This window comes from Oncorhynchus masou, chromosome 27 (assembly GCF_036934945.1).
Source record: "Oncorhynchus masou masou isolate Uvic2021 chromosome 27, UVic_Omas_1.1, whole genome shotgun sequence".
Classification (NCBI taxonomy): domain Eukaryota; kingdom Metazoa; phylum Chordata; class Actinopteri; order Salmoniformes; family Salmonidae; genus Oncorhynchus; species Oncorhynchus masou.
In genome coordinates this window covers 43,150,315-43,166,409 of record NC_088238.1, presented here as the reverse complement: position 1 = coordinate 43,166,409, position 16,095 = coordinate 43,150,315, and the positions used below count along the sequence as shown (strand labels likewise).

At 42.7% G+C, this 16,095-nt stretch overlaps 1 protein-coding gene across 2 annotated transcripts in view; it reads right to left on the bottom strand.

Moving 5' to 3' along the window:
• Window positions 1-1,998: 1,998 nt before the first annotated feature.
• The window catches only part of slc7a8a (solute carrier family 7 member 8a), a 32,359-nt gene continuing 18,262 nt past the window's right edge, over window positions 1,999-16,095 (bottom strand). For both annotated transcript variants that reach the window (XM_064940356.1, XM_064940355.1), the window contains 8 exons: window positions 11,629-11,754; window positions 10,041-10,194; window positions 9,662-9,785; window positions 9,200-9,303; window positions 7,941-8,037; window positions 6,197-6,346; window positions 3,980-4,157; window positions 1,999-3,188 (listed from right to left, as the gene is read on the bottom strand). In XM_064940356.1, coding sequence (XP_064796428.1) covers window positions 3,034-3,188; window positions 3,980-4,157; window positions 6,197-6,346; window positions 7,941-8,037; window positions 9,200-9,303; window positions 9,662-9,785; window positions 10,041-10,194; window positions 11,629-11,754 — 1,088 coding nt within the window. In that variant the 3' untranslated portion in view covers window positions 1,999-3,033. The remainder of the gene's footprint in view (window positions 3,189-3,979; window positions 4,158-6,196; window positions 6,347-7,940; window positions 8,038-9,199; window positions 9,304-9,661; window positions 9,786-10,040; window positions 10,195-11,628; window positions 11,755-16,095) is intronic.

The window sequence follows — 16,095 nt, the reverse complement described above, 5'->3', positions numbered from 1 at the left end:
TTCCTAGCCACAGTGCTTCTACATTTGCATTGCTTGCTGTTTGTGGTTTTAGGCTGGGTTTCTGTATAGCACTTTGTGACATCGGCTGATGTAATAAGGGTTTATAAATACATTTGATTGATTAACAGGTGTGCCTTCTTAAAAGCTTATTTGTGGAATTTCTTTCCTTCTTAGTGTGTTTGAGCCAATCAGTTGTGTTGTGACAAGGAGGGTATATAGAAGATAGACCTATTTGGTACAAGTCCATATTATGGCACTTTTACCACTTTTACTATTTGGATAGTCCATATTATGGCAAAAACAGCTCAAATAAGCAAAGAGAAATGAGAGTTCACCATTACTTTAAGACATGAAGGTCAGTCAATACGGAATATTTCAAGAACTTTTAAAGTTCCTTCAAGTGCAGTCTCAAAAACCATCAAGCGCTATGATGAAACCTGATCTCATGAGGACCGCCACAGGAAAGGAAGACCCAGAGTTACCTCTGCTGCAGAGGACAAGTTCATTAGTTACCAGCCTCAGAAATTGCAGCCCAAATAAATGGTTCACAGAGTTCAAGTAACAGACACATCTCAACATCAACTGTTCAGAGGAGACTGTATGAATCAGGTCTTCATGGTCGAATTGCTGCAAAGAAACCACTACTAATGGACACCAGTAAGAAGAAGAGACTTGGTTGGGCCAAGAAACATGAGCAACTGACATTAGACTGGTAGAAATGTGTCCTTTAGTCTGGAGTCCAAATTTGAGATTTTTGGTTCCAACCGCCGTGTCTTAGTGAGACGCGGTGTGGGTGAACAGACGATTTCCGCAGGTGTAATTGCCACTGTAAAGCATGGAGGAGGTGTTATGGTGTGGGGGTGCTTTGCTGGTGACACTGTCTGTGATTTATTTAGAATTCACACTTACCCAGAATGGGACCCACAGCATTCTGCAGCGATACACCATCCCACCAGGTTTAGGCAAAGTGGGACTATCATTTGTTTTTCAACAGAACAATGACCCAACACACCTCTAGACTTTGTAAGGGCTATTTTACCAGGAAGGAAAGTGATGGAGTGCTGCATCAGATGACCTGGCCTCCACAATCCCCTGACCTCAACCAAATTGAGATGGTTTGGGATGAGTCAGACCGCAGAGTGAAGAAAAAGCAGCCAACAAGTGCTCAGCATATGTGGGAACTCCATCAAGACTGTTGGGAAAGCATTCCAGGTGAAGCTGGTTGAGTGAATGCCAAGCGTGTGCAAAGATGTCATCAATGCTATTTGAAGAATCTCATTTGTTTAACACTTTTTTGGTTACTACATGATTCCATGTGTTATTTCATAGTTTTGATGTCTTCACTATTATACAATTTAGAAAATAGTGAAAATAAAGAAAAACCTTTGAATGATTAGGTGATCTAAGACTTTTGACCGGTAGTGTATGTATACTGTATATTACAGAGTCACCTGACAACAAACAAACAGAACATTTCTCGTTCATATAGGGGGTGTATTTAAATCCCTGATGTCACTTTAACAACAAACGTAACTTTACATTCATGTAATATTATCCAGTTATTCTTTTGGGGACAAAACATGATCAGTTATATTAATTCAAACGTCACCAAATAAAGCACTATCAAACTACTTTGAAGAGTAGATGTGTAGATGTGTATTCGTCTACAAAAATACTGAATTACCTCATTACTGATAGACATTAATAATAGACATTTACATCAACACCAGCACCCCACTGCTGTTGATTTACACTGCAGTAAGCTTAGCTACACATACAATTCAACTTCTGACAATTTTCTCCCAGGGCGTTGACATATGAGTGTGTTTGTGTGCATGCGAGTGTGTGTGTCCGTGTCTCTATAGGTGTAAGAACTGTAGTAGGCTTGTTAGTCTGTGCTTCTCGTCTTTTAAATCATCAGACTGTTCATTTGTAGAGTTGATTGTCTGCCGTTAATGAAATCTTCCTCAGGTATGCAGTAAACACACTGAGTCAACCTGGAATATTCAAAATGGCAATTTCTTTGTTTTTTTCATCAACATGATTTAAAAAAAAAAAAATCTCTTTAAAAATCTCTGGATAAAATAACCTGTCAATGATAACAATTACATACCAATACCTAAGGCACCGAACCAGATCCCTCATAGGCTCTTAAAAATATACCTTCGCTGTTGCAAAAAAGAAAAGACAAAGATGACCCAAAAGTTATTGATATAGAACATAAAAAAAACGAATATAATAACAATGACACGTGATATAAACAATTACAACAATTATAAAAAACATTTTGGAATCAAAGACAGTATTTAGTGTATTTGAAACAGAACATTCAAAGAATTTATCTGAATTTGATGGTTTGGATAAAGGAATACAGCTTTGGTGTGTTTTCAGTAAGTCAAGGCAAATTCTATTCAAAAGGTGGCAAAAAAGAAACAAAACACAAAAGCAATGCTGATGATGAATCTGCCACAGTACAGTACGAGTACTTTAAAATGGCCAGCGCTCTCTCACTCATGGAGTGTTCAGGGAGTGTGTGGAGGAAGATGAGGAGGATGGAAAAAAAAGAGTAGTTAAGGGGGTAAATGAAAGGATTATAGAGGATGAAAAGATGCGTGTGTATCTGTGAGGATGTCAGGTTGGATATGTCTTCTGCAATAAGCAGCGTTGAAAGGTGGCACACTGAAATGTAATGACCGGATATAGGTCTATATAGGTCTACTCCTCCTCTCCTCTGTTTGGCACAACATTGGTGATTGAAACAAAGATACAATCAGATGGATGAACACATAAAAACAGTGTGTGTCACTAAGAGTATTTCCGAGTCTATGAGTGTTAACTCCTCTCTGCCACAGTGATATACCTGAAACTCTGATTCTACCTCAATGAGAGTGTGTTTCTCTGAGTTTCTCTGAGTTTGTGTGTGTGTGTGTGTGTGTGTGTGTGTGTGTGTGTGTGTGTGTGTGTGTGTGTGTGTGTGTTGAGGAGTTGGTGGGTGGTGGTGGTGGTGTGGGGGGGGCTAGTAAAGGTGTGTGTTTAGCAGTCTGCAGGCTTTCGTGTCTCCCCATCGTCTTGCGAGAGAGTAGCCTGTGACTCCTTCAGCTCCTCGCCCTCCTCCCCGTTCCCTGCTCCCTTCGTGCCCCCTGGATACACCACCACACAGAACTTCTGGCCCAGGTAGGTCATCTTGGCTGAAGAGAGAGAAGAGGAGCGGTTAGGACACTAGAGTAGACTCCAAAACTAGTCAGTGGATCCATAGTAGAAATAGAGGGAAACAAGAGGATGACAAAAGACCGCAAACGTATAGTGAATGCAAAGTTGATATAGAGAGAAAGACAAAGAAGTTTATAAGTATCACATCATAAACACAGTATAATAGAGCCTTGGCACATGTAACAGGAAAATACACAGGGTTAGATAGTTAGATTAGTAACTGTGGCCTTGTCTGAATACCCAGACTTGCGTTCTAAATAGTAGGCATTTTGGGTTTGGGAAAATAGAATGTTTTATGGTAAGTGGAATTTTTAAAATCTAGTATGCTTTAAATCCCAGGATGTCATACTCATTTCGGCTTTTCATCTAGTAGAATTCTCTACACACTAATGAGGCAGAGAATCGTCTTTTGATACCTCCGTGTGATTACTACACAGTACATACTAAATGATACGCAGGTTGATTAGTACACAGTGTGTTGTTTTAGTAAGCAACACATATTTCGGACACATAGTCGATCATAACAGCCTTAACATTGCCGATTTGGTTGTGGCTACTGAGATTAGTAGTGACACGCTGTGAATCAACATACGTAACATAACGTCAAGTGACTAGAGACAGTTGAGTTAATAAAAACAACAACGATTTTAAAGGTTGAATAAAGTTGAATTCATCTGAAGGAAGTTCCAGTTATTTGTAAATACAAAGTTATTCTTAATTGACTTGCCTGGTTAAATAGAGGTTAAATAAAGAAATAAAGTTGCCGTACCAACGAAGCTGTTGAAGCATTCAGGCTTGTTGTCCCAGTAGACACCCAGGAAGTAGACCGGCACTCCAGTCAGCATGATAGCCATGCCGAGGCCACACACAATGGGCTCAGAGTACAGGGAGAAGATGAGCAGGAAGGCCCAGAACAATAGGTAGATGACCGGCCATACCAGACTGATCTGGAGGGGGGAGAGAGAGTGGGTGAGGGTAAGGGAGGGAGAGGGAGAGAGAGAGTGAGAGAGAGTGGAGTCATAATGCAAAAACACAATGAGAATAGGCCCTCAAATACCTATGGTCAGATTTACTAAAATCTTTGCACTAGCTATAAAATTAGCCCATACTTTCAATAGGGAATTAAACTCTGTGAAACAAACTAGATGGTACTTTTACATTAAATAAACTTGTGGGACATGATTGAGCTCTTTAAAAGTATTCTTGTGGTAGTGGAGGAAGTGTTCTGATTTCAGATTTAAATAGCAGAGAAGTAGACCAGGATGTCATAATGTGACACTCGTCCCTCAACTGATCTGTCTTGTAGGATGTGGAACTCGTCTGTAAAAAAAAAAAAATCTAGATTTTTGCTCATCGATCTAACACTAGTTCCTAAATTTAAAAAAATCGCAGTAGCTATGACGCACTGGCTACTACGGCAAACTCATCATCTGAGCAAACTTGCTCCAGCTAACAGCCTAGTGCAAGCTTGTTTGAATGGCCTTTCGGTAGCTTGTTTGCCAGCTTGTTGGTGAAGTTGAACGGCACCAAAGTTATTTGACTGTAATCACAAATCAGCACGTGCAGCATCTGACTGACAGCTGGCACTGTGCCTTCGCTACTTTATAACATTTGTCCAACGCGATGATAATGTCGCAGAGGACAGTCAGCTGTGCTGTAGAACTGGGCGCACTATTACAGCAGAACAGATATATTGAAAACGTATTTGTGCATTAGCCACATCTTCACTACACTACCTAGCTAGGAAACGTGGCTAGGTAGTGGTAACATTTTCGAAAGTTAGAACAGCCAAATTGATTTTTTTAGCTATCCCGTGTTTGCGCGTTATCAGACAGATCAGTGGGTCGTGGGTCGTCACGCTATCTAACATGAGACAATGAGGAAAGTGGTCAATGTAGCTGATTTGTGTCAAATAATGACATTGTTGACATGGAATAGAATGTTTGAAGTCATGGAAGTTTATAACAATGGGACTTTTAGAAGGTTTTAGAAATCCCATTCAAGTGGAGGATTCAATTTTTTTAAGGACAAAAAGCGTAATAGGTTAAAAAGTACAAATATTATCAAAAAGTTGTATGCAAGCAACTTAATCCAGACACATTTTAAAGTTTGAATATAATTTCTAGCTTAAATGGTGTAAGAGGAGTAACATAAATTCACCCCATTCCGTACAAATGTGCGCAACTGCAACATTCAAATGAGGCTACAAAGAAAACTAATTGTTGACGTCAAAATCGGGAGTGTGAACTAGGTTTCTATTCAAGCGTTGATCGACATGGTAATGGCTCTATAGTATTGGAGAAAAGTTGAAAAAACTGACCCTCCGTTACATCTTGACGTGCCATGTCGTAACGTACAGCACGTATAAAGCAACTATTTCTGTCTTACAATCTCTGTCCACCAGGTGTAGCACTTCTATCCTCCTTTAAAAACAAGAAATGGACAGTGACGGGGGTAATGGGGGGATACCTAGTCATTTTTTTGCGTCATCATTGCATGCGATCATCATTCTCAAAGCTGTCGGACAGATCGAGTGAAAAAAAGCAATTTTCCCACACAACATCTCTCCTTCACGCATTAGTTTCGCTTCCCCACCTGCCATTTTTAAAAAGATCCGACGGGGCTCATTGCCTGCTTGAATTATGCAGAAACGGGCAGCGTTTAGGTCATGTAATTGATTCTGTTGGAAAGGGGAGAAATTGTGCTTTACAATGGTATTGACAGTACAGTTGATCTGGAAGTATCACGTTTTTGGGGAGCTAAAATAAGGGCAATTGTATGGACCAAGGCGATGTGCGAGTTTACGTGAGTTTACGTTAGTGTACTAAACAATCATATAAAGATAGATGTATGACAAAGATTTAAAGTGGGACGTCCAATTAAAAAGTATATATAAAGTGTATCCTAAATGAAGATTTGTTGGAAACGTTTAGTAAGTATAGCCTCAAGAACCCAGTGCCAAGAAAATGTCTTCTTTGAAATTCACCCTGATTGGTCGGTGCATGTCGGGTGCCTTGATGCGCAGCACGATCTGCCCGGCAACAGTGACCCCGTAGAAGAGGTAGTTGATGAAGCCCACGTAGTTAATGAGGGTGTACATGTCACTGGTGCACAACATCAACAGGGTGGACAGACACTGGGGGAGGGTGGGAGGGAGGGAGAGAGGGAGAGAATGAGTCAATATGGGTACAGTATATGAAAATATAAGGTACACTACATGACCAAAAGAATGTGGACACATGAGCGTCGAACATCTCATTCCAATATCATGGGCATTAATATGGAGTTAGTCCTCCCTTTGCTGCTATAACAGCCTCCACTCTTCCACATACTTTTGTATATACAAAAGTATGTGAACCCTTTAGAATTACCTGGATTTCTACATAAATTGGTCATAAAAGTCATAACAATAGACAAACACAGTCTGCTTAAACTAATAACACACAAACAATTATAAATGTTAATGTCTTCATTGAATACACTGTGTAAATATTCACAGTGCAAGTTGGAAAAAGTATGTGAACCCCTGTATTTAATAACAGCAATAACCTCAACCAAACGTTTTCTGTAGTTGCGGCAATTTTGGACCATTCCTCTTTACAAAACTGTTTCAGTTCCACAATATTCTTGGGATGTTTGGTGTGAACCGCTCTCTTGAGGTCATGCCACAGCATCTCAATCGGGTTGAGGTCAGGACCGACTAGGCCACTCCAGAAGGTGTATTTTCTTCTGTTCAAGCCATTCTGTTGCTGATTTACTTCTGTATTTTGGGTTGTTGTCCTGTTGAATCACCCAACATCTATTGAGCTTCAATTGGCGGACAGGTAGCCTTACATTCTCCTGCAAAATGTCTTGATAAATTTGGGAATTAATTTTTCAGTTGTAAGGTGTCCAGGCCCTGAGTCAGCAAAGCATCCCAAACCATGAAGCTCCCTCCACCATAGTTTAACATTGGGATGAGGTTTTAATGCTGGTGTGCTGAGCCTTTTTTCTCTCCACATATAGTGTTGTGTGTTCCTTCCAAACTACACAACTTTAGTTTCATCTGTCCACAGAATATTTTGCCAGCACCACTATGGAACATCCAGGTGCTCTCTTTTGCAAACTTTTTTGGACAGCAGTGCCTTCTTCCATGGTGTCCTCCCATGAACACCTTTCTTGTTTAGTGTTTCACATATTTTAGACTCGTCAACAGAGATGTTAGCATCTTCCAGAGATGTCTGTAAGTCTTTAGCTGACACTCTAGGATTCTTCTTAACCTCATTGAATATTCTGCACTGTGCTCTTGCAGTCGTCTTTGCAGGACGGCGACTCCTAGGGAGAGTAGCAACAGTGCTGAACTTTCTCCATTTGTTGGCAATTTGTCTTACCGTGGACTGACTTTTAGAGATACTTTTGTAACCCTCTCCAGCTTTATGCAAGGCAACAATTCTTAGGTCTTCTGAGATCTATTTTGTTTAAATTATGTATTCAATATAGACAAGAAAAACACAATAATTTGTGTGTTATTAGTTTAAGCACGCCGTGTCTATTGTTGTGACTTAGTTGAAGATCAGATAAAATGTTGATGTAAAATGTATACAGAAATCCAGGTAATTCCAAAGGGTTCACATACTTTTTCTTGCCACTGTATAGTGTACTGTGCAGACACAGACACCTGTGTCAAAGGTAAATACATAGAGAGAAAGAAATAGAGATGGAGAGAGAGACAGAAAGGATGTAGCACTCACAGTGAAGAGCAGAGCAGGGATGGGGGTACAACGCTTCACGTGGATCATAGCCAGGAGACTGGGGAGGTGGCCCTCTCTGGCTCCAGCAAAGAACAACCTGTTCGAGAGAAAGAGAGAGAGATTGAGAGCGAGTGAGAGACGGGTTAACTACTAATACAGTCTAACGCAGTGCAACAATAAGGAGCAATGAACGGTTGACGTGAAGGGATAAGTACACCGATAAAAAACAAACACGAGAGTTCACAGAGAAAGATATACAGTACCAGTCAAAAGTTTGGACACACCTACTCATTCAAGGGTTTTTCTTCATTTGTACTATTTTCTACATTGTAGAATACTAGTGAAGACATCAAAACTATGAAATAACACGTAAGGAATCATGTAGTAACCAACAAAACAAAATGTATTCATCATCATGTTGAATCATGTTAAACAAATCAAAATATATTTTATATTTGAGATTCTTCAAAGTAGCCACCCTTTGCCTTGATGACAGCTTTGCACACTCTTGGCATTCTCTCAACCAGCTTCATGAGGAATGCTTTTCCAATAATCTTGAAGAAATTCCCACATATGCTGAGCACTTGTTGGCTGCTTTTCCTTCACTCTGCGGTCCAACTCATCCCAAAGCATCTCAATTTGGGTTGAGGTCGGGTGATTGTAGAGGCCAGGCCATCTGATGTAGCACCCCATCACTCTCCTTCTTAGCCTGTAGCTGTGTTGGGTCATTGTCCTGTTGAAAAACAAATGATAGTCCCACTGCAAACCTGATGGGATGGCGTATCGCTGCAGAATGTTGTGGTAGCCATGTTGATTAAGTGTGCTTTGAATTCTAAATAAATCGCTGACAGTGTCACCAGCAATGCACCCCCACACCATCACACCTCCTCCTCCATGCTTCATGGTGGGAACCACACATGCAGAGATCATCCGTTCACCTACTCTGCGTCTCACAAAGACAAATCTCAAATTTGGACTGATCAGACCATCAAGGCAAAGGGTCGTTACTTTGAATAATCTCAAATTTAAAATATATTTTTTGTTTGTTTAACACTTTTTTAGTTACTACATGATTCCATATTTGTTATTTCATAGTTTTGATTTCTTCACTATTATTCTACAATGTAGAAAATAGTAAAATATAAGGAAAAATCTTGGAATGAGTAGGTGTGTCCAAACTTTTGACTGGTACTGTATATGGAGATAGATAAAGAAAAACAGAGATACAAGAGGCAGATAAATAATGTGCAGGAGAATACCGTGAGGAGGTAAAGAGGGACCCGTTGACCCCTCCGAAGGTGGACAGAGCAACAGAAATGGGCATGATCCATGACATCACGCCTAGCAGCTTCTCACCAAACGTCTGGAGGGAGAAAGGAAGGAAGGAAGGAATAGACGGAGTAATATAGGGAGGAAGAGAGGCGACAAGAGAATAAGGTGAAACACACAGTTACACATTCAATGAACTGCTACATAGCCACACCACAAGGTTTGATACTTATACACTTAAAAGTAAAAATTGTAGCATCAGTTGATTGATAATATGGTACAGATATGCCACTCCACTAAGCAGAATTCAAAGTTGAATCTGAATTTAAGGACCATTAACTCTCTGTGACCGACGAGGGGGCGCCAGAGGCCTTTGTTAATACTGAGGTTGAACGCAAATAAACCCAGAGCTGCTTCCTGATCCTGGCAGGACGGTGGGAGGAGCTACTCACTACAGCAACAGCGTTGGAGGCCAGCAGCTCCTGAGGAGTCATGGCGGTGACGTAAGCGATGTTGGCAAACACGTACACGAACGTCACCAAGGGGATGGAGATGAAGATGGCACGTGGAAGATTCCTAGAATAGAGAGAGGAATGGAGGGATGGGGAGAAGGGATGGGGGAAGGTATATCATTCATTAAAGACATGTAGATAATAGGTATCAGTCCAGTTCAGAATTGAGAGAGGGATGGGGAAAAGGTAGACCAAAAAGGTAGACCATTCATTAAAGACATATAGGTCTCATTCAATAGGGATCAGTCCAGTTCTCAAATATAATATCAAAATATAGAATTTGGGACACACGCATGGACTAATTGTAGTAGGGCTTTACACATAGGGGTCAACCAGCTCCTCGGTGACGTAGTTGAGGAAGTTCCATCCTCCGTAGGCGAAGGAGCCTTGTAGGAAGGCCAGGGCTATCAGCCCCACGTCGTACTCCTGGAAGGGCTCAAAGGCATGGGCTGGCTCCAGCCAATAGTACTCCCCTGGAGGAGTAGAGGGGAACAGAGGGGAAGAAGAGCGAACGAATGGGGTTTAGAATGAGGATTTTATGGTGGTGTAGGCCTAGATTTTAGAGTGGTGTAGGCCTAGATTTTAGGATGGTGTAGGCCTAGATTTTAGAGTGGTGTAGGTCTAGATTTTAGGGTGGTGTAGACCTAGATTTTGTATTTTTGTGAAATATGTATTTATAAAAATGAAAAAAAAATTGAATGAGGATTTTTTGGGGGGGGGATGTGTAGAGATTTTAGCTTTGTGAAATTGGCTCACTACTACTGCCTCTGTTATAGCAATGCAGATTGATAAGGGAGCTGCCAGGTCACACATAGGACATAACAATAAGGATGCAGTGTGTGCATGTGTTTGTGTGTGTGACAGACAGACAGAGTACGCACTATTGGCTTGCACACCATGTCTACTTCCGCCCCCGTCTATCTCTGTCCTTTCCTCCTAGTCTCATCTTTTCGTTGTCATGCCAATACGAACAGGTCATGCATCCTTAGTCTCTCTTCCTACCTCCCTCTTTCTTCCTCTCCTTCTTTCTCTGTCATTGTCTGCCTCTTCCCCGCTTCTCTCCCTAAGTTTTTGCTCTTACTCTCTCTTTGTCCACATCTCTCTCTGGTTGGTGATTCTCCCATACTCTCACCCATTGTATTCTTACACAAACACTCAGAATCCCTCTCTCCTCTCTCTGTGTCTACAGCCCTATTCTCACTGTTGTCTCTGTCTGTCTCTCTCATAACTGACCCTCATTAGTGTTATGCTAACTAACCCACAGACACGACTGGGATGAAAACCACCTTAAAACTCTATTAGCTCTGTGAGTTTTATCAGAGGCCCCAGAACTGTGACCTCTTATCTCTGTGAATCGGAAAGCTATGTCTGTGTCGCAAACAGCACCCTATTCTCTATGTAGCGCACTACTTTCGATCAGGGCCCATAGGGCTGTGGTGAAAAGAAGTGCACTGTATGTGGATTAGAGTGTCATTTGGGACCCAGACTTTGAGTCCACAGTGACCCAGACTTTGAGTCCACAGTGACCCAGTGATGAGATGTCAGTGGGGTTTGGTGTCTTTGTGGTGTCTCTGGACCGAGAGAGAGATGAGAGAGATGGGCAGACTCACACACACACACACACACACACACACACACACACACACACACACACACACACACACACACACACACATGTCAGTGGGGTTTGGTGTCTTTGTGGTGTCTCTGGACCGAGAGAGAGATGAGAGAGATGGGCAGACTCTGTGGTATGGAGTGTGATACACACACACACACACACACACACACACACACACACACACACACACACACACACACACACACACACACACACACACACACACACACACACACACACACACACACACACACACACACACACACACACACACGGTGCCTAGTCCTACCCTTGCAGATCTGCACGATGCCCATGATAATGATGAGAGCCAGGGCCAGCAGCTTGCCGGCTGTGAAGATGTCCTGGACTCTGGTGGCCCATCGCACACTGGAGCAGTTCACCCACGTCAACAAAACTGAACGAGAGAGAGAGAGAGAGGAGAGGAGAAGTGATAAGAAAGAGTGTTATAATTGATTAAATGTGTTTTTATCATTATGCATTTTTGCTGTGGCAATATAAGGGACTTATAGGGACTTATAATGCCACGAAAGCTTGTTGAATTAAACTGAATTCAATTGTCAATAAAGCTTGAATTATATTCAACTGAAAGGTTCAATTGTCAATAAAGCTTGAATTAAATTGAACTACAAGAAATATTACACAACAGAGATCAACACAATACAATTCACGCTGGGCGTTGTGCTCCGTTCATTCATGTCCTCCACTGCTCTCCGCTACATTGCACAAGCCAGGCCAGAATAACACAGGAACACAATGGCGAATCCCAGTACAATAAACATAGTAGACTGGAGGAATTCTCACCATAGAATTCTCATCAACTCAGCAGAGATCTGTTGCTAACAATGCACAAAGGGAGAAGTACACGACTACACTACATTTCCCTTATGTTGTGTTTTTTTTAAGGGTTTCCAACAGCGATCGGTGTGAGTGCACGAACACTAGCTAGTGGTCATAGTACTATAAACGGTGACGTAAGGAGAGAGGAATAGAGGGAGCGAGAGAGAGAGACTGAGAAACAGAAACAGTAGTAGCGGATGGATAGAGAATCGGAAGGAGGGAGAAGGTGTGTGTGTGTGTGTGTGTGCGCGACGGGAGTTGCAGTAACACACATTGAGCTACAACTGGTCGTGACGCGTCACAAAAGGTGACGCACGCAGCTACCTTTGCTACCGTCATTGAAATGACGTGCAAACCACGTGGATTCAACCAGTGTGTGCCCGGTGGGGCTGTACTATCACAACGTACTAGGACCCCCCCTCCTTGCCTCTCAACTTCTCGGACACAATGACACGTACCACACGCCAAAGGCTCATGGGTCTGAGTTCATCCACAGACACTGACTGGGGTTCAGTGTGTCTGTCCTGCACTCTGTCCCACCTCCACCTGTCTCGTGCTGCAGTACAGTACATGTCACCATGGTCCCCGCAATGGAATTAACGTCCTGTCCAGGCGGTGTACTTGTACATCAAGCTGCACTACGCCACAGAAGCAGGAGATGTATGGGCCGTTCTGGCAGAGCTGCTTCCTTACTGTTGCAAGGGTAAGGATACCTACTTCCTCGGGTAATGCTGGACGTGATGGTAACGATCGTGGCAGAAGGTAGTCTAGCGGTTTAAGAGCGCTGGGCCAGTAACTGAAAGGCCGCTAGTTCAAACTCCCCAGCCGACTAGGTGAACAATCTGTTGGTTAACCCGCTCTGCCAGGCACAGATGGAGAGGAGGAGAGGGACAGGGGAAGAGAGGAGGGGCTTGTTAGTAGTTGATAGTTGTGAAAGAGTGTATGATGTTTAGAGGAAGTCGAGGGGGTAGTGAGTCGAGGGGGTAGTGAAAGAGGGTAGGGGGCTGTTTGGCCTGATCTGTGGGTATGCTGTCAGCCAGTAACACATATTTAGTCTGGTCCCAGATCTGTGTGTGCTTCATCCAACTCCTCTGAATATTGTTGTACAATGGAGCGTAAAAAGCACATAAAGTACAAATCTTGGATCAGGCTAACAAAATAACAGCTGCAACACACTGTAGACACAACAGTGGTAGTGGTGTGTGGGAGAGCCAGTGTGCGCTATGGGGAGTAAGACTGTGCTGTTTCTGCTCTCTGATTCGGTAAACAGGAAATACAGACAACCGCATATGAGTTGAGCTGTGTGTGTGTGTGTGTGTGTGTGTGTGTGTGTGTGTGTGTGTGTGTGTGTGTGTGTGTGTGTGTGTGTGTGTGTGTGCGTGCGTGCGTGCGTGCGTGCGTGTCGAACCCCATATCTACATTTAAACAACAACTATACGTAACGAAGAACGAACCGTACAGATGTGCTCTCTCTGCCAAGCGGCAAGTGCGTTTGCAATCATGACAGTAACAATAACATACGTAATGGAAAACATAGGTGACATTTCTGCAAAATGCCCCTGACAGTGCAGTCATATCCACATGGCAGCACCTGTGCTGCAGGGCAGGGGCACATTTTAAATCAGCCCTACTGTGGGCTGTCTCATACTCTCATTTTCAAAACAGCATGAACCCCACTCCTCTCTGTTCTACATGTGGTCAGGCTAAGAGGAACATATACTGGTTAACACCTGGGAAAGCGGGCGCGTTCTGAGAAGCCGAGCCATTCTCAGCTGTTTGTAAGCTGAGTACACACTGGGATCTGAGGAACTCCATAACAAGGCACCAACTCCAGGCCACGGAGACAGAGAGAGGGGAGGAGCTGGCTGGTGGCACGTTTCTGAACCCGGTGACACTTTCCTAAAGTATGCCCGTGGCTGCAGCACAAGTCCCCAGTGACCAATGAATGGTTAGTGGTTGTGTGTTTACAAAAACAGGAGTGGGGGGGGCAGTTAATATATATATATACTGTATTGTAGTTTTTCATTTTTTTGTGTATAGTCAGAATAAGTGATTGCACAGCACCATTCAGGTACTGGAAACACATACACCCTCACATACCTGCTATAGATTGTATATTGATTTTCTAGGGCATCTGTGATAGAAAACAGACAACAAGGACGTCTGGACTCTCACGACTCTTCTTAGACACATGAAACCTCTTGTAGAACACAAACCTACAGAATATCTCGGACACCCACCCTCCCCAAGACAAAGTCAGCCAGTCACAGATCCAGAGTGTACCGTACGTTCAGGGGCAGTAAGAAACAACAACAAAAAACAGAGATGGAGGAAGGGCAGAAAAAGGGAGAGAGGGAAGAGGGGGATGAAAAAGAGGAATTGTAATAAGGGTTCAGCTATCAGAGTATACTGCTCTATAGGCAACATGGGCAACAAGATAGATACAGGTACATGGCATATAAAGTTGGTACTGTAGACGTGAATGGTGACACTAAAGAACAGTTTCCCAAACTGTTAATCAGTCGCTCAAGTAACAATTGATCCAAGTGCAAAGATCTATTGATAAGATCTTCTTAGAAAATACTGATTTGAAGATGATTATTAAACCGTTCTTAGGGTTTTTTGGAAAGATTTAACAGACAGAAGACAAAGGATATTTGGGAGGTTGTTTGCTTTTCACAAAGTAGCTTCACACTGTTAGTGTTCCCTCTCTCTGTTCCCTTTGTCGCTATGACTCTCTCTCTCTCTCTCTCTCTCTCTCTCTCTCTCTCCCCATCTCTCTCTCTCTCTCTCCCCATCTTTCTGTCTCTCTCTCTCTTTCTCCCCATCCAGCTCTCTCCCTCTCCCTCTCTCTTTCCCTCTCTCTGTTCCCTTTGTCACTATGACTCTCTCTCTCTCTCTCCCTCTCTCTCTCCCTCTCTCTCTCCCTCTCTCTCTCCCTCTCTCTTACTTTTCCCACATAGGATTCACGATATGTAGCCTATTAAAACAATTGGGCACCTAAGAATCTAACGTTAGCAACAAACCAAAGACATTTCTATAAAGTGGCTTTTAGTTGCCTGGTTTGCTAGATTCAGCTATCCTAAATCCATTCTTAAATGGATGTTTCTTTGTGTGCACAAAATAGAGCAGGTAACGTTGCTACTTGGACCAGACTGCTATTTAAATGAGCTTCAAGTTTGAAATCGGACAACAACAATAGAATGTTCATGATTTAATGCATGCCAAAGCCGGTAAGATGAAAGGAGACATTTATACCGAGGGGTTGGCGGCAATTTTAAACATAATACCGCAACGATTACTAGGTCAGTTGGAGGAAATAAAAGTACAACACCTTTCAGATATAAAGAAAAGTCTGCAAAAAAAATTGGCTGCAAAACGCCCCGTTTAGAAAGGTGTAGCTGTCTCTCTCTGACTGTCTGAGCACTGCTTGTGGTATTTGGGCAGCGTGTGTGAAGTTTTCAGAGGGTTCCGGCACTATGACTCTCAGAGTGGAGCAAACACAAGTATCCGTTTGTCCTAAAACACTCTCCCACTTTGCTACCTTCTTTTACCCACTCTCTTCCTTACATGCTCTTTGACCCTGGGTGAAGAGAAAAAAGGGCAGAAGGAGGAAGTGAGAGAGAGAGAGAGAGAGAGAGAGAGAGAGAGAGAGAGAGAGAGAGAGAGAGAGAGAGAGAGAGAGAAAAGGACAGACAGAACCTCACAAAGTCGTTCCCTTCTTTTTGCCCTTTACGCTCATTCACAGATCTGCTATGTTTGGACAGTTGAAAGCTATAAGGCGAAATCCAGGTGTAGCTACTGCTGGCACCTATCCCATATTCTTAGATTTGTGAAAGAACAGTCTGTTGATGTTTCATTCCTCTTTCTTTCTTCTGTCCTTTTCCCGCCCTTTCCA